Raw genomic sequence first — 19,773 nt, forward strand, 5'->3', positions numbered from 1 at the left:
AACTCCTTAAAAATCTGACCTTCTGACATCACTATCTCACAATGATTCAAAACTCTAAAGGGCTGTTTCTGAAATGCAAGATACAAATCAAGCCGTTGGATTTCCTTACTGAACTAAATTTGCTTTTGTTTCCACTAGGAAGAAACAATACCTTAAACTCCCATGGACCTATGTGCATGTCACTATACCACCCTAGTTTTTCATCTTTCAGGGCTATTGTGACTTGGTTTAAGAGATGCTTATGCAAGTGTGACTAGCATTAGAGCAAGGCTAAACAAGAAATGGCTTAAAAATAAACACCTGGAAAAATGTAAGTAATAATCATAGAGAAATGTAGAATTTGAGTGTGGGGAGAGGAGAATTTTCAAATAATTTTAGGATAGCCGCACCACCACCACAGTTGACTCAGTATTACTTTCCCTTCATTCAAAAATATCTCCAGCTCAGACATGCCTCAGTGCTTCAAATTCTGTTGTTGTCAATTCTCTCTGGTTAAGAATTCATGCTTGTAGGGTATCTTGTTTTAATTCAAACATCCCTGAGGAAATCCAGTTATTAAACTACAATGAATTAGTCTAATAGATTATTTCCCGCACTCCAGCAGTGTTTAGCAAGATGGGCTATGTTTATGGCAAACACAAGCAGTTTTGACAAACAGAGGGAAGATGGAGAGGAGAGGTTCCTGACTGGGAGAACAGACAATAGGCTGAGAGAACTTGGAGGTGGTAAGGTTGGGCTGGGAAGGGTTGTTGAGAGAGGGCTTTGAGGCAATGTAAAATGGAAAAGAAAAGCAGAAAAAGGCAGCAAAGATACTTCTGGAACCAGGCTAAAAACTGGACCATTCTACTTAAAGTCAGCTTAGATTCGAATAACATGAAAGAGATAAGGATATATTTGTCTTATTTCCCATGGTTTCTTCAGATTGTGTTCTTTGCGATGGTTCTAACACCATTACCTTAATTTCTTTCTTTGCCCTTTAGAGTTTTTATATTAAGTCTGTTCGTCTGAGACTGGTGAAATAAGTATTTATCTCCTGTGTGTTGAATTTTGGTAACCTTGATCAGTAGGACCAACAACAGTTTCCCATTACAATTTGAAACAGTACCAAAACAATAAATTGCAGCAGGAATACGGTAACCTGAGATAAAATTCATTATGATTAAAGGTTACGTGGACGAGATGAGACATTTTTGTTTATGACACTCATAAATTTGAAAATGTATAAAAGAAAACCTGAATGAACACAATCCAGGCAGGTTGTATCACTAAAAAAATAGTTTGCATTTAAAAAAAAATGAGTGAGGGCATGTGACAAAGTGGAAAGGACCATAAAAGAATAAACACTTCAAGTGAAGCTGACACATAGCACAGCTACCCCTTTAATAAAAGAAGGGGATCGGAAAAATAGGTTAGCCGTTTGGCCTTTTTCTCACATAGTGTGTTTAACCTAGTCAGACAAGGGAAATTTTTCACCAATAGGCAAGACATCCACCATCTCTGTGCAAATCTATAAGAAAAAGACTGAACAGAGGGACTAGTCTCAGAGTTACACAGGTGACCACAACACCAGGTAGAAGGCAGTTCAGTACTCAAACTCATGGTATTCTCTTCTTTCCTATATCCAGATTTCTGTAATATCTAGACTTTTGCTCTCTCTCTCTGTTCTTTTTTTTTTTTTTTTAAAAAACAACTTTATTTAAATATAACTCACAAAGCATACAATGTATTTATTTAAAGCGTACAATTCATTGTAGCGTGCAACTATTACCACAATCAATTTTAGAACATTTTTATCACCCCAAGAAGAAACCTTGTTCCAATTACCAGTCATTTCCCATTTCCCCTCTTATTCTTCCTCTCTCCCTAGCCCTAGACAACCACTAATCTACTTTCTGTCTCTATAGATTTACCTATTCTGGACATTTCAAATAAAAGAGATCCTACCATAGGTGGACTTCAGTGACTGGCTTCTTTTACTTGGCCCAGGCTCACCTACATAGTAGCATGTATCAGTACTTCATTCCTTTTTAAGGTTGAACAATATTTTATTGTGTGGACACACCACATTTTATTTATCCGTTCATCAGTTAATGGACATCTGACTTGTTATCACTTTTGGGTTTTTATGAACAAGTGTACAAGTCCTTAAGTAGATATATGCCTTTGTTTCTCTTCAGTATACACCTATGAGGGTCATATACATATGACCCACCTTATGCTGGGTCATATAGTAGCTCTATATCTAACCTTTTGAGGAAGTGCTAGACTGTTTCCACAGTGACTGTACGATTTTACACATTCCGCCAGCAGCATTTGAGGGTTCTAACTTCTGCATATCCTCCCTCATCAGCATCTGTTGATTCTCTTCTATGTCACTGCAACCTTGTAATGACAAGGTGGAATATAGGTCATTGGCACTGAAATCTGGGAGACAAACCAAGAATCACTGTTCTCTTAAAAACAGTTAATCCTGTGGGCCTGCTTTGTGAATTCATTATTACTTTATCCTACCATTTTTTTCTTTGCCTTTTATTATGCTGCTTTAGTACTTAAAAATATTATTCTATTAAAATTAAAAATGTTCTTTAGCTTAAAAACTCTACTTTGCTTTGAGACTATATCCTATAGAAATAAAATCACCTGATCTTAAACATACATGTACAAGTAATGCATACTATAGCATTGCTGCAAATATTAAATTCACTGGAATGTTTACCAGAAAGGGCAGAGCTGAGTAAGTTATAAATCCCATGCATGGAACACTGCATGGCTGGCATGAAGAGTGAGTTTGGAACTATATCAAAGGATTTGGAGGGAAGCTCATTTTATATATATATATATATATATATATATATATATCTTTTTTTTTTAAGTAAAAAATACAAGTTTCAAAGTCGTGTGTAGAGTATGATCCCATTTTTGGAAACCAATGAAGAGAGCCAATTAATTATTAAGAGCTTACAGTTTTGAGTATGAATAAAAGTCAGGAAGGCTAAAAATATGTCATGATGGATCATTTAGAAGGGAATTGTAAGTGAAGGAAATCAGTAATTTTCTCTTTTATAGTTCTGGATTTTTACTTTTTATGATAATTTAACTAATTTAAAAAACAAAAAAAAATTAAAGTCTACCCTCTTTTTTAAAAATATTTTTTCTTAACTTGCTATTTAATACCTCCTAGTTAATAATTAAAGGAAATTAATTTATTACCTTTTCTTGGAGAAGTGAGCTTCAAAAATCCTTTTTTATTTATTATAAAGAAATAAAGCCATTTAAGAAATATGGGAACAATGCTTTTCTCTCTTTCAATTATTGAATTATCATTTCAATTCTTCCTTTTTCCATTGTCATACATGGATTTTTTTAAAAAGAGAAGAACCATCCATTTATTATATAGTAACAACCTCCAAAACAGTATGAGAAATGAATAGAAGAATCAATAGAAATTTAATACACAGGAATAAAGTAATATATAATTATCTTTAAATATTTTCTTTGGGTATTGTGAGTTTGAATGGAATTATCTGTTCTCATACATGCAGTGACATTCCTCCAAGGATGGAGTGTTAACACAAAACGACAAATTGGGCAAACATTTCTTATTTGATGCTTGCGGAATTAGTGTCACCACCATCTTATCTGGAGTTCCCTTTTTTTGCTGTGTTTGCAAAATGATAAGAAGATCACACAGTAATAGAAATGTATGTAACTTTTTCCCCTTTGAATCCTAATGCATATTTTATGGAATACTCCAAATGCTTTAACCTTCTTAGGTTAAATTTGTCAACTGTTTGAACAGAATATCCATCCTTGAACATGCAACAGAAATTTCAATGAGGGTATAAATCTTTACTTATAAGGTTCTACACAAAACTAAACTTTTTAAATTAACTTAAAATCACACTAAATACCTTAACTCCTCCACCTCATTTTATGTAAAATGAGAATATCTTCAACTGCTCACTCAATTTATCTATTAACATGTTAACATCCATAAACACGTACTGATAGTCTCAGATTCCTAGAGGACAGAGCACATAGCTACTGTACACTGTACTTATAATCTAATTTATGACTCAAAGCACAGTGTAGTGGAAGCCATTGCAGGTTGCCCCCTCAGCAGCCATCTGAACTCAGCTGTGACAGGTACCTGTCAAGGGAAATGTAAGGCTAAGGCTCTAAGGTGAACTTGATGAGAAGGGTGAGAAGGGAAAGCCCCAAGTATGTTTGCAAGCAGAGAAAGCAGGATTAGAATGAATGGCCCCAGAGAATATGCCTTTTCTTCAAGATAAGATTTGTGAAGGCTCCAGGGGAAGACAAACATATGGACAGAGGGCTTGGTGGCTCAAATGAGAAAAATTAGGTTGTGAGTCTGATGACCGGTAGGAAAGAGCCTCTTCTTATGTGTGGGTCAGGAAGGATTTGTATACCCAAGCACAAAATCGTACAGTTCTGATACTGGCAACCATTTGTAATTAAAGAAGCAACTTTCGAATTGGTTTTTATCAAAAGCACTCTGAAAATAAATTTGCTTCTTATTTTTACTTAGCAGTTATTGCTTTAGGACAATTTAAGACCCAGCGATGATAACATGCCTACAATACATCTGCTGGTTTCTGACAGTCAAACTGCAGTAGGTATTGGTATAAATATGCGTATGGTTTGGCACGAAGCAGCAGGTCTTTAATAATTGTGACTGAAGCGTCACCGCAGTGATTCACAATGTGGATCCAAAACCGGCAACGTGGCAAGGAACTGGATACGAGTTTAGCAGTAAGCCGGGAGCTCAAGACATCAGACCAACAAAGGCCAAGGCAGGGGGAAAGGATTACCCCGACTGTGTCCGGAGGAGGGCTATAAGCTATATCTATCTACTCACACCTTCTGGTAGGTAATCTACAAAGCGGGTTGGCCGCCAAGCCACTTGCCTACTTAACAGCCAAAATTAGTTAACAATCGGTTAGGCAGGGGAGCTGAAAGAGGGAGCTGAGCGGAAAACATTAACATGAAACAATGATAAACTGGAGCTGTTTAACTTGTGTCTTTAAGTACAGAACTTTAAGGTTGGGTAAACATGACCATCTAAATCCTTTAATCTCGCTACTGACATTTATAGTGACTGAGAAGGATTAATCATTTTGATCTCTAAATGAATCATTTTAAGTAGTTAATATTTAAAAGTCATAAACTTTGGAGTTGCAGTAATTAGCCCAGTGGGGCTGATTAATTCTTCAGGTTTTTGTCTTTCTTTATATCACCCTATTCTCACAAAGAAGAAGTTTTCTCAGCACCAGTAAGTACGTATTTCAGAAAACATGAAAAAGGGTTTTAGATTCCTTTCGTTTTTGTATGATGACAGAGGTGAGGGGGAACACTGGGGAAATGAAAAGTTTGGGGTATAACTGGAAATTCATAGCAGCATTAAGTGCTGAATGGTAAGACCATATGGTCATATTTCTTTTGAAGTCTAGGATCAGTTCCCATTATTCATTATAATGGCATCCAAGACTAAACTAAATCGCAGTCTTTAAAATTAAAAGCATTTTGCTCTTGGCTCTCAAATCTTCCTCTTTCACAATTTCCAACATGTCTGAATTGTGTAATATATTTTCATGATGCAAAAATAAAAAAAAAATACAAATACATAAAACGAAAATAAGAAGAGTAAGAAAAACAATGATTTCCATTTCATTTCCAAAGCAGAATAATATGGTATGGAAAGACACATAATTAATATCTTAAAGCAGTTATTAATACTATTTTTACATCTGCCTAATGCTATTGGTGACATTTTAAAATAATATGTACTACCTTCATGTTCTACATTTGACAAATATGAATTTAATTTGTTTAATCTATCTGGAACATAGAGTATACAGAAAGATTTAAAAATTGTCTATCATTTCAGTAATATTCTAGCAGTAAAATTGCCAAAAAAAAAGGTAATCTATATTTAAGAGCAAAAAATGGGCTTTGTTCTGTTTGGATATTGATGAAAATATTTGAAAGGCAAGGTCCCATCTGCATGCCACCAACTCTTCATTCTCTCCCTCAGCACAATCCTGGATGCTATTATCTTAATGGGCTAAATGTCTTCATTCAGCAAAACATTATAATGCAATGGCAGCAGAGGTTGTTTTTAAGAGGACCTTGGTTAAATTTCAGTAAGGACAATGCGACTCTGCCACAGAACCAAATGAAATCTCACCCTGAATGAAATGGAGAACACACCCCCAAAACTTTCCATATTCAACTCCACTCGTTTGAACATGCCTACTCTTTGTTTTCAATCTTGAAAGTATTCTACTTGGGTAAATTTGTGAAATACGCAAATCTTAAGCGGACACTTCAGTGAGTTTTAACAACTGTATCCATTACAAACACAACCAAAATATAGCACATCTCAAAATATGGCACATCACATGCCCAAAGTTCTCCATCTCCTGAGGTCAACCCCTACCCCCACGAGCAAACATTGATTTCTTTTACTGTAGATCTGCTTTTGCCTGTTCTTAAACTTTGTATAAACAAAGATAGTATGTACTCTGGATCCTGTTGCTTCATAGGATGTCTTTTAGAGTCTTTCCTGTTGTTGCATGTATCAGTTCAGTAGTTCATTCTTTTGTATTGTCAAGTTATATTCTAACACATGAATATATTACAATTTGTCCACTCACTTGGTTATTCCAGTTAAGGCTGATTATGAATAAAGCTGCTGTGAAGACAGCCTTTCATTCGTTTTGAATAAATACCAAGGACACCAATTGCTGGGTCAAGAGGAGTTACTTCAAGTTATTTTTAGTTTTTTATAAGAAATTGCCAGTTTCTAAAGAAATTGTGCCATTTTGTATTTTACATTCCCATCAGCAATGTATGACAGTTCAGTTCGTCCACATCCTCCCCAATATTTGGTGCTTTGGATCTTTTTAATTTTAGTCTTTCCAGTGGGTGAGTGGTTGTAGCTCATTGCGATTTTAATTTTCAGTTCCCTAATGGCTAACGATGTTAAGCATTTTTTTCATGTGCTTGTTAAACATTTTTGTCTTTTCTGGGTAGTTTCTGTTGTAAGATTTTGCCCATTTTAAAACTGCATTTTTTAATCTTTTTGTTATGGATTTATAGGAGCTCTTTATATTCTGTGGATGAATCCTTTGTAAAATCTGTATGTGTATGTAAAATTTTCTTTCAGATTGTGGCTTGCCTTTTTATTTTTTTAAGGATGTCTGACAAATAGAAGTTTAATTTTGATGAAGTCTAATTTATCAATTTTTTCTTTTATGTTTTTTTTCCTTTTCATGACCGAAGTCCAATTTATCAATTTTTTCTTTTATGTTTTTGTCCTTTTTATGACCTTTCTAAGCTCTCTATGCCTATGCCAAGGTTGTAAGGATATTCAAGAATGACTTTAGTTTTTTACTGTCGTTTTCAAAAAGATTTTTTTTTGTTTTGTTTTATTTTGTTTTTTGTTTGTTTGTTTGTTTGTTTTTGGTAGAAATGAGAAAGATCAAACAGTAGAAAATGATTGGATTTGATTCTGGTCATTTCTGGCTGTGGAACTCAGCAGCTGTTCACTGAGTGAACATTTTAACAAGTTTTGGTCTCAGTTTTTCTTCATCTATAATATGGATTTGGAGGATCTCAAAGGTCTTCCTTCCAATCACATAAGTCTATGCAGAGGCAGAAAGAAGGCGGCACAATGGAATATGAAACAAAGCTGAGAACAATAGCATCGAGGGTTCGAGGAAGAAACAACAGAATAGGTTTTGGTTGAAAGTATGAGACATGAGGGTTAAAATTTCCTTTAGCATCAGGTAATTTGGGTTTATATTTCATTCCTAAACTAAATTGGAAACGCTTTGCCATCTCCCACCTTAACCATCATGTCTGGAGTTAGTTCATCGTGAACCGAACACCAACCATCATATCCCAGGCACCGTGGGCATTAACGAGCTGTGTCTGCCTGTCTTGAAAAGTGATTTTTTCCTCTCCATTCACAAAGTGTAGAACCGACTTGCTGCAGTTGCAACACAGGGATTATGTTTAGCTTTTGATCTTCGGAGATTTAAAATTGGCAGGTTTTCCCTCGCAGCCCTACTCTCGGAATAACCAGCTCTGTTAATGTTTTGCTGTTTTGTTTTGTCTCTTTTGTCTGTCCTTCCTTCCTTCCCTTTCTCCCTCCCTCCCTTCCAATCTCCTTCCTTCCTTCCTTAATTCTTTCCTTCTTTCTTTCTGTAATTCTATGGATTTTTACTGTGTTTATTCTGCATACTTATATAAGAGTTTTTGAATAAATTTTTGAGTAGCGCAATTCATTAGTTGCTCTTTTTTTTGGGGGGGGGGGGAATGAGAGAGTCTTCTTCCTAAGCCAAAAATTCACAATTGTACACAAAGTCCTCACTTCAAGAATGTATTATGTTTAGAAGTTGATACGGATGAGTATATACTTTCCCATGAAAACAACATGTAGGAAGTCAGGATGGAACAGGTAAGTCTATTAAGTTATCTGTATCTGAGGAAATGGATTAACAGCACTTTAGAGCTGGGGTCCCTGACACCCAGGGCCACAGACTGGTACTGGTCTGTGGCATGTTAGGAACCGGTCCACACGGCAGGTGGTGAGCAGCAGGCAAGCAAGTTTCATCTGTATTTGCAGCCACTCCCCAGCGCTAGCATCACCACCTCAGCTCCGCGTCGGATTATCAGGTGTTGGATTCTCATAGGAGTACAGGTCCCTGGTACCAAAAAAGTTGGGGACTGACTGCTGCTCTGGAGCATGACATCCACCTTATGAGGCTGTCTTCAAAAAATGAGTCCAGAATTCCAACCAGAAACACCTCTCACCACAGTACCCCCTTTCATTAATTTTCTGCTTACCAAGCTGAGGGGAACTTCCTAAGCAAACCACTGGCACAAGAATGCTCAGTGAGGGGAGCCAGGACAGGAGCTGTGCACTGGGGATCGAGGAGCTGGATTTGCTACCGCCTTTCTCAGACTAATTGGAAAACCAATTATATTTTCATGTGTTTACTGACCACTTGAATCTGCTCTTTTGTGAATTATTTATTCATGCCATTTTCCCATTGGTTTGTTTCTCTTTCTGTTTTAAATTAATAAAAGTTACTCAGTATTATATATATATATATATATATATATATATATATACCTCTTATCTTTTATATGGATTATAAACATACTTCCCACTATAATAATTTTAATGGCATTTTTATTTACATATAAAAGGCTTAAATAAAAAAAATCTTTTAGGTCTTTTATTCTGGATCATTTATTAGAATGGTCTTCCTTATACTTGGGGTGTACGTATAGTCCATGGGGTAGGCCGTGTGGATTCACAACCACTTCTTCTTTGCCTTCTTCTGTTCTAAAAGCTGGAAAGCAAAAATAGTAAACGTTCCCTCTTCTCATGCAGCTAAGCGTAGCCAAGTATAACAGTTCTGAAAAAGATGTAGGAAGAAGTCGCTAGGGAGTAAAAAGGAATGGTCCACTGTGGAGAAAGCTGTCTCACCTTTGCTTTTATTCTGTTTCAATCAGGAATATGAGAATGCAGCAAACATCTGGGGATCCCCAGGACAAGGCCACATGTTAAGGACAGCAGAGCAAACACACACACACACACACACACACACACACACACACGCCGAAGGAACCTGGGTCCATGATGGCATCTGGCATCTACCTCTGGACTTTCTGTTTTGTAAGAAAATAATTCTGTTAGCTGTTGAAGCCAGTTTTTGGACTTTTCTGCTGCTCATGGATCAAATTGTCCCTACTTTATTCAGCCTCTCAAATTAACTTCTAGAATTCTTATTGCTTATTTTTTTTTTTACATTTGTATTTAATCCATCTTAATTTATTTTTGAATATGCTGAGAGATATGGGTCCAATTTTATAGTCTTCCAGATGGATAACCAGTTGTGCCAGCACCATTTATCAAATACCACTGAAAAACCATTTTTTGTTTTATGCTAAATTTCATATATACTAGGATTTATTTCTGAAATTTTAGTCTATCCCTTTGATCAATTTTTTTAAATTTATGCCAATATTATATAGATGTGATTATAGCGGGTTCATAGTTTTACAAAAAATATATATAGTAAGGCCATTTTAATATGCATCAGATATTATTCTAAGCAGTTGACATATAGTAACTCATTTAATTCTCAACAAATTACAGATTAAAAGTAAATCACTGTGCATAGGAGAAAATTGAAGCACAAAGAAATTAAGTAAAAAGTTAAGAAGGTTAGTTGGCCAAGAATATGTCACTTGCCACTCAGCGAATGAATGGCAGATCTAGGACTCAACCACAGATTATCTCTTAACTATTACACTATACTACCTGTGATGTCTGTAGATTTATCATGTATTCATTCAAGTACCACTTTGCTTAAACTTTTATTTTTTTTCTAGAGACACATGGTTTTTATATGTTTACAATCATATATTTAACAAAAGTCTTAAATTAACTTTCCTCAAATAATACATATTAAATTTTCTTCTCTTACTGCAATTGTTAAGATGTCTAAAACAATTTTGAATAGTAACAGTGAAAGTAGATGGGTCTTTTTATGTTCCCGATTTTAACTGAAATAGTCCTAGGATCTCATTGTTTAATGTTTTCATTTGATCATCTTACATATTTGTTTTTCTTCTTGGTTTATTTAGTGAGTTTTATTTAATAAGAGATAGTTTCCAAGTTTCATTGCATACCTTTTCATCATCTATTGATAAGATCATGTTTTCTACTTTGATTTATTAACCTAATTATTTTAATAGATTTGCTAACATTGAAAAATCCTGGCATTGTCACCAAGGATTAGTGACCACGCAGTCATTAATTTAGTCTAGCTTATTGTTCTTTTTACACATTGCAAGGTTCTTATACACAAATATTTAGAATTTTTACACATATATGGAGAAGCGATTTTGGTCTAGATAGGTACTTTTTTGTACTATTTTAATCAAATTTTATAATTAAGGTTATGTCAACTTCATAATGTGAATTTTAGTGCTTTCCATCTTGTGTGTGTATGTGTTTCCTGAATAGCTTAGTGAACATTGGTCTTGTTTGTACTTTGAAGGCTATGTAAAATTCACCTAGGAGCCTATCTTTTCCTTTTTAATGGTACCCCTTTTAATCGTCTTTTAAATTTCTTCGGAGTTTATTGGTTTCGAGAAGTTTTCTCCATGTTTTGAAAAAATTTGAGGTTAATCATATTTTGCTAAGAAAAAATAAATTCCTCTAGATTTTTAAAGTATGTTTTCAGAAAGTCTCCTTTAGTTGTTACAATGTCTCCAGCATGTCTCCTTATTTTTCTTCTCATTATTGTTTAATAGTAATCATGAGGGGCTTTCCATTTTGTTAATCTTTTAAAAGAATGAGGTCCTTTGTTTTTAATTTCAATTTTATCTTGATTATCTGCCTCTTCCCATTTCCTTTGGTTTATTTTTCTGACATTTTACTCACTTCTTAAGATGTATAGCAAATTCCTTTTTGTTGGTCTTCAGTCTTTAAGAATATTATTCAACAATATATTTTCCCTATGATAATGGCTTCACTATCTCCCATAAATTTTAGAAGCAGACTTTTATTTCATTGCTTTCTAGTGCTCTTTATCATTATCTCTGGGTGTCATAATGGGGACAAAAGGGTTTTGTTTATCTTTTTGTTATTTATTTCCAATTTTACTGTATTATATGATCAAATATTTTGACTTACAAAGGCTCTACTTTTCTGATTTTTAAATATTTTTTGTACCTAAATGTACATTTAGTTTCTGTAACTATTTCATAGAAATATGAAAAGCTGTATCATTTCTAACAGTTATAAATTTGTATATATATCTTTGCTAAATTTGTATTGACATTATATATAATTGCTGTTTTATTTTTGTCTTTTAGATCTGTCCGATTTTGAAGGAGGGAAGCCAAAGTATCCCACAATAAATGTATTTTAACAACCAGTTTTTTTCCTAATAGTTTTGCTTTAAAAATTTTGTTACTATAATTTTTTAATGTATGCATCTTTCTGTCTTTTATCATTTACTCGATAGTCCTCTGTATCCTGTTTTGTGTTTTTAATTATAAATTCCACCTTTCCTAATATTAATACTGTCATTCTTGCTTTCTTTTTGTTTGTATTTACCTGATATATTTTTGTCCTCTCGTTATTCTCAACCATTTTTTTTTTTTAGCATTTTAGGTGTGTTTCTTATAAATACCAATAACTTCTATAAACCAACTAAATAGTTTTTATTTGTGTCAAAATTCAGTGAATTTATATTCCATGTAATATGGAATATAGTCAATTTGACTTCTTCCATTTTGTTTTATGGTTATTCATGATTTCACTTGCTTCCTCTTTTTTCCTTGTAGCTGTTTTTGCTAAATTTATCAGATTGCTATTCATTCCCCTTTTCCCCCTGACAATTAGGTAGGTCTATTGTACTTTTTTATTCTACTAATGATTACCTTCCTTTATCCTGACATTCATATTCAAATAAATGTTTTTCATTAATATATGAATGCAAGATAGCAATTATTTCCCTCCACTACAGCTCTATTCTGTAACTATTTCTTCTTTCCCTCTTTAGATTTGATTCTAGAACACATTCCCTATCACTTTCCTCCAACTGCTGAATTCTACTGAGATAGGTAAGTAGTTTTAGTTCTAGTCTTTTTGTTTGTTTGTTTTGGCTCCCCTTGTACTGCTTCTTAAACATTTCTACTTGCTCTGTCATCTTCATCATCTGGGATTTAACAGCATAGATACTGCAAAGTCGGCTGCTCATCACTGTTTTTTCTTCATAGTAGTGATTCTGATTCAGTTGGATTACTTCTTGAGTACTTTAGATGGTGTACATTGGTGATACAGGCTCTGAATCTTTGTGTGGTCCCAAATATCTTGCATTTACTCTAAGAGATCAATGATATTTTCTCTTTACAGAATATCCTTGAGTCATAAGTTTTTTTCTCAGTTGATGTTCTTCCATTGTCTTCCAGCTTTCAGTGTTGCAGATGAGAAATATATTACTCTTATTTTTGTTTCTTTTCTAAGTACCAATAGAAGTAACTTGTTTTTTTCTCTCTAGGATCTTGTAAAATATGTTTAGCTATAAAGTTAAAGACTTTTTCTAGGATATGCTTAAAAGTGTGTGTGTGTGTGTGTGTGTGTGTGTGTGTGTGTGTGTATGTTCTTAATTGTACCTGGAACTCTGTTTTCCGTTTTGAGTTATTTCTTCTACTTGGTCTTCAAAACTATTAATTTGAATTTCAACAATGACTACCCTCTCTTCTTCTATTAATTCAACTAATCTATTATATATGTTTTTTGGTTTGTAAATTGTGGCTTTCCAGTCTTCTCTCAACCCTCAGGATTTAGTTGTTATTGTTGGCTTTAATGTCGTTGCTTTTTTTTTTTTTTTTTCCTTTTTGGTATGTAGATTTCTTAAGTGCTCTTGTATAATTTTTTTTTTTTTTTTTTTTTGGCTAAGTTTGCCCTTCTCACCTCCATTGCTCCTTTAACTGGGAGCTTCCTGATCTGTTTGTTTTGCATTCCTGCATGTTAGGTGCTGTGAAGCAGGTTGCTGGTTTCCTGGGGTGACTTAATAAACAGTGGGAAGTCCTGTTAGACTCTAAGGACCAGCCTTTCTACTCCCTGCTTTCCTTGGCTGGCACTCTCATCATACCAGAGAGGAGAAAATGGATCTGTTTAGGTTACCCCAGCTCCTGAGGGGCCAGGGACACAAGTTGCTCTTGCAAGGCAACATTTACTCCTGTAAGGCCTGTGAGGGAAGCGGGTCAGCTTCTCCCTGGTGCCACAAAGCCACAGTGTTCACCCTGGGGACTCACCCCGTTTTGACTCTCATCTGGCTCGATGGGGAAAAGTACCTGCATTGGCTTTGTTCTTCAGGACCCTAACAGAATTCTGATCTCATTTGTACTCCTGATGGTTGTTCAGCTCGTAGGAGGAAAGGAGTTAGCTGGGAGATGGGTAAGTGAGGCATCATTCAAGTCAACAGCATGCCAGAAACCTGGAGAGGTAATTACAGGAAAATGCAGACTGTTTCTCTAATGTCCTTTCGTGTCACAAAAGAGGGAAGGTCTAGCATCTGAAATATTTGTATGAAGGATGGACTGGGGCTGTGATGCAGCCTATAAGGGAGGTACAGCAGTGAGAAATCAGGGCTTGAGAACCTACTTTCCCACTAACTACACTTGAACTGGCTTTGGAACAGCAATGTCATGAGGTGAGAAGCAGAAGCCATGTTTGGAGGAGCTGGGGGAGGCTGGGCATTGATGATGATAAACAGGAAGAAGAGGCAAATCTCAAAGCAGCAGAAAGGAAAGAGGAGAGTTTTGGGGTCTAGAAGCACGCTGTCAGGGAAGAGCCGAGGAGATAAGCCACATTTAGAAATCAATGGGTGCCTGTCTTTGTCAATCTGCCTTCCTCCTTCCCCTTTCTCTGTTGCAAATTTATTTTCCATTTTGATTTCAGGTATGTATAAACACAGACATAATGCTTCATCTGCATCAGCATTCTATAAATGAGAAATAAATGGTGGCCTTTTCATACTAAAATTCTGAAATTCATAACCCCAGTACCAATTCCTGACTAACTGGTAAACATTTGAGGTTAAGACTATCTCAGAAATGTTCTTTTCAGGATTATAGTTCTGCGGAACAAAAGTGTTCTTATTTCCAGACGTCACTTCATTTAAAATTCGCTCTCATGGCCAACATTCCTTGTTGGAGTCGATAAGCCTTTTGGTCAAGAACACTACAGGCAGTGTACATTGTGTACAGAAAAAAAATTTCTTGTATTTTATCATTTCTCTAAAACTGTGGGATGATCTTATGCAGCTGTTTCATAAGAAATGTGTCTCAGACCTGACAGGATAAATTCTCTTCAAAGATGAATCAAAGGAAAATAGTATCCAAGAATGCAAAACAAGCCATTGTCACCCTAACCTCATCACACCTACACAGAGCTTCACAGCTGCTCAAAGAGAAACTATTTCCATCATGCAATAAACCGCATGAAGAGATTCAAAAAGAGAGGAAGAGATCTGTGGGAGATCCAGTCGAATTACACATTACTGTGAAAATGAAATCATCCCCAGCTTTACAGTACCTAAAGATAACATGTACTTAACAATAGTCACCTGCCAGTAAGTAAAGTCATCAGAAATGATTAAAATCAAGTTTGATAATAGGCTACAAAATCGGTCAATAAAAATAAAAACATTATATTTCTAAGTTTGAATTCATGTAATTGTATTAATGGGGGTCTCTCCTTATGCCTTCCTCCAGTTGAAGTTACATTTTCCTGTCACTCAAAGAATAAGTTGATGTAGGACTGACAAGTTATTTTAAAACTTCACGGACAAGCTAAATTAGCATGATTCTTTGGAATTCTTTCAAAGATCTTTGGCTACTATTAATATTTTTAATCTTTCATTTTTATTATATATATGATGTCACGAGCTGTGGCAGGAAGCACATTTTGTCAATTAAATAATTAATCCCACAGCATAAGAGTCAGTGAGGAAAAATTGACATTTGTCAGGTTCAAAGAAAATGAAAGCCTAGGAGGATTTTTCATTATACTTGCTCGAGAAAAACATCATCTGATAGCTGACTTTCCTTCTACTGCTCCTGCAACGAACATTCCCCAAATCGAACGGTAAGAAAGAAAAAATATTGCAACATCTCCTTCCCCCTCATCCTCACCCACCCAATCACAAAATCATATCAGTTTTATTTCCTAAGCATGTCTCTAGTTTTCTCACTTCTCTCCATCTGCACCATCGAAACTGGCTAAAATTGACTCTGATAAACCAAAGGGCAATTATTATAGTGAGTTGCCTGTTTTCTGCTTTGGCAGCTGCACAGAGGTTAGAAGCCTGAGTGCGAGGGTCGTGGGATCAAGTCCCAGCTCTACCGCCGGACCTCAAGCCTCTCCAAGTCCGGAATGTCTCAGTCTGTGATCGGAGGATGCGATTGGGACCTCCCTCAGAAGGTGACTGTGAAGGTTAAATGATAGTGCACGTAACCTGCTTATTAGTACACTGACTGGAGGACAGGGAGATATCTGTGCATGTTAGCTATGAAGAGTACAATCCATTTACGTTTTTAATACATTCTGATTTATGGACACGTCAAGGGAATTGTAGCACCATCACACACTACACATTCGCGTTCCCTTCCACCTCTGCTCTGAAACCTCTTCCCACGACTCCATTCAGCTGCTCCTGACAGGGGGCCTCCCTCGGCGGCCTTGCTCACTCTTCCCTGTGTACCGTTTCCTTGTCCCATCCTTGGCCAGCAAGGAGCTCAGTAACAGTACTATTTGGTCCCCCCAGAATTTCTGTTCCAGGGTTTCTACAGATGGTATCACCAAGTCGTCAACCACAGTCTGCACTGGATTAACGCTGCCTAGGAGGTGAACATTTCAGCTCGCTATTTTTAACCTGTTCAGGCGTCCTGCGCTCTCTGCCAAAACTGGATGCCTGCTTGGGGTGGAGATGAGCCTCCTCGATGCATTAAGCCACATGCGTTGCTTTTTTTCTTCTAATAGTATTCCACAATATTTTTTTTTCAATCGGATACTAACAAAAAACAGTTATTTTTGTTACAAAAGGCAAGGCTTTACCCCGGTTTCAGATTGCAGGCACTTCTATAAGTACCTACTATTTATCAAATTGGTGAAAAATGTACCCTGGTAATCTATGTCAGCTGTGTAGACAATATGGAAAAAAAAATCGAGTTTAAAATTACAATGTATTGTACAATGAACTAAAGTCCCTTGATTTAACAAGAGTACACTTCTCAAATATGTGTTCTGTATCTTTCCTTAAAAACTGGATTAAAAGTCTTAAGCTATTTTGTCCCTTTTCATAAAATTTGATACCTGTAATTAGTAAGGCTTTAGGGGACAAAAAAAATATCTCTCTTTAGTAAATCAAATGAGACTTCTTTGATGTACACTGGTTTGGGTGAGTGAACGCTAGTTCAGTCTAGTCAGGATGGCTTTTTTCACAATGCAAAAGAGAAAAGAACCATGGAAAATTTTCAAACATTTGAATGATTTATCGCATTATTACTTTTCCTTAAATTTGTTCCTGCCCAATATCAAACTGTTAGTCACACTGTCTGTAAGGTGACTGAAAAAGAATGAATATATTTTTGAAGTTTAATTTACTTTTCTTCATTTCCTGCTTAAATTAGCTGAGGGATGCTAAGTTCTTTGTAAATTGACTGTGCAATTACAAGTGTAAGAGGATTTTATTTGCATTAGTAGTAATCTTGCCCACATCTCAAGACTGTGTTAGAAGAAACAAAATACAACTATATATGTCTAGTTAAAACTAAGCTACTGTCTTAAAGCAATGGAAATCAGCAGGTTTAGGATTGTGAAGCAAAGTTACAGAAGCCATTATTCCACTGGTAGAATAGGCAGGCAGAAAACAGTCAAAAATGTTTAACAAATATATGTGACTTACCAAACCATAATGGATTATATTACGGGAAACTAGGATATTTTAAGGTATAACCTTGATGTCCTAGATTCCTTGCGAGAGAGAATGTGAAAGCCAACCACAGCAGGCTCTTGTGTAAACAGACAGACACCAACAGCTGGGCTGGATGGATCACGAAATGATACAGAATAAGAATTCTTCCTTTCATACGAGGGGAAGATGAGATCCCTCACCAACAGTTCTCGTTCTCCTTGCACCAGTTTTAACCACAAAAACAATGTTTGCGAGCCCTTTATGAGACTGTATGAAAGCCCTGAACACCTGGATTTCAAGTTTATGCACAAAAGCTTTGGCCATGTTCAGAGTCAAAAACCTCATATATAATATATGGAGCTGTGGTACCTATAAATGTCTGGGATCATTGTGACTGTAGGTGGTTTTATACCTCTAATCAGAAATACGATGTGATCATCTAATACCTCAAAATCTGAATCAGAGGATAGGACATCAAACTAAGAAAATGATCACGTCACCTTGAGGTGACATCTACAAGTTAGCACCATTTGAGCATGACTTGTTTTCCTAGAACAATGACCTACCTTGTCTGGTGTACTCATCTGCTTCTCTGTGAACCAAATCCTTTACTCGGTTTCCGTAAAGCAGCCGTGAGGAATCATGATCAAAAGCTTTCAAGGTTTCACTGGAACTGTAAGACTTCTGTGTAGGTACCCTACACTCCTCATTGTCTGCGGAAGAATTCGTATGCCGCCGTTCTTTTTCTCGTCTGCTCTTGGTCAGGGAACAGTAAGGCCTACGTTCTTTCACATCCATACTTCATTCCTTCTGTGTGCACATCAGTCCTGGTTGCGACAAATTGTGCTCAGGGTTCAGGTTCACGTCTCATTGGCTTCTCTGTAAAGATAAAAGGTTGGCATGATGTGAGCATAACATTTATCTAAAAACTGACTCCTCTAGATCCTTCTCAATCTGGAAAAAGTTAGGAAGTAATAGTATCACTCTCTAAGAAAATCGCTTTCAACATGAGCCTGTATTACTAGGAGTTGAGGCACATTTTATGTTAATGAGAGTTATGGGTGCTTGTTTAAATTACTACATCTGATTTTTCACATTAATACAAACAGAAAAACTTAAGCACAGGCTCAAATTTGACTTCAGAAGCCAGCTAAAGATTGGCTTCAATATGTTTGTCAAATTTTCCATGGAAAATTTTTCCTTTGCAGTATTTTCTTCATTCATAAATAAATTCCCTTTTTCTTACAATTTTTTTATTTTTATTTCTTTTTCATTATTTTTAAAAGAACAGGAACAAATTCGGAGCCTCTTAGAGCAGAAACTTTGTCCAGTGCACTGAACATTTTATTATTTTTTACAAAGACTTTTCCTTCAGAGGGCTCAATTTTATGTTCCAAGGATCTAAATGTCTTGAATTGCGGAAAAAGCTGATTCTTCTCTCCTAATCTTCTCCTTAAAATGCATTTTTCTCTCCAGAAAATGAATTTAATGTGCTATCCCCATATTTAAGGGAATTCGAGTGGCTAATTTGATGGGATAGTTTCTTGCAACTGCCAGTAGCAAGAATAAGTTAGAAGGAGCAAGGCAAATTGTGTTTCTTTGCTTAGTAACTCTCTTCCCACCCTTACCCCCGAATTAACCAAACTGACAGGGGTATGACTGGGTAGAAAGGCTACCCAGCCTAAGATGCGGGGGCCTAGCAGAGAGACAGTTGCCCAGAGCTGATCACATTTTAAATGGTCCTCCTTTGTCTTTATTCTTTCTCATTTCGTCTTTCCTTTTAATCTGAAGATTCCAGAAGGCCTTGTCTTCAGCCCTCGGTGTTTTTCCCCATCCCATTCTTTCTTTCCTAAATTCACTTTTTTCATGAGCGATTCAATAATCTACTTGAAACAAATGATTCTTGGTGGCCTCAGGTCTTCTCTTTGGTTCTGCATCCTCAGGGTTATGACTTATATGTAGACATTTTCTTCCTTGCAGAGTCCCTCTCTCTCTTCTTCATCCTTGATTGTCATCACACACATCACAGCGCTCTTTAATGTGCTTCCGGCGTGGAGTCTTATGGCTGATTCTGATTCGCCCATGCCGGCTCAGTTTACGCCTACATTGTCACAAGTCTTGATTCTTTCTGAGCGACATTACAAGTCCCACATCTTTCACATTTGAAATTTTGCCTTCCATCCAGCTATAAGAAGAGTGGAGAAACTCTCCAATCTGGAATAATCACAGCGTCCCAGGG

At 36.1% G+C, this 19,773-nt stretch overlaps 1 protein-coding gene across 9 annotated transcripts in view; it reads right to left on the bottom strand.

The window, feature by feature from the left end:
• TENM3 (teneurin transmembrane protein 3) overlaps positions 1-19,773 on the bottom strand; it is a 766,204-nt gene that overhangs the window by 379,432 nt on the left and 366,999 nt on the right. For all 9 annotated transcript variants that reach the window (XM_036228685.1, XM_036228689.1, XM_036228687.1 and 6 more), the window contains one exon: positions 18,101-18,413. In XM_036228685.1, coding sequence (XP_036084578.1) covers positions 18,101-18,332 — 232 coding nt within the window. In that variant the 5' untranslated portion in view covers positions 18,333-18,413. The remainder of the gene's footprint in view (positions 1-18,100; positions 18,414-19,773) is intronic.

The sequence above is a fragment of the Rousettus aegyptiacus genome, unplaced genomic scaffold, assembly GCF_014176215.1.
Source record: "Rousettus aegyptiacus isolate mRouAeg1 unplaced genomic scaffold, mRouAeg1.p scaffold_m13_p_11, whole genome shotgun sequence".
In the NCBI taxonomy this organism is placed as follows: Eukaryota; Metazoa; Chordata; class Mammalia; order Chiroptera; family Pteropodidae; genus Rousettus; species Rousettus aegyptiacus.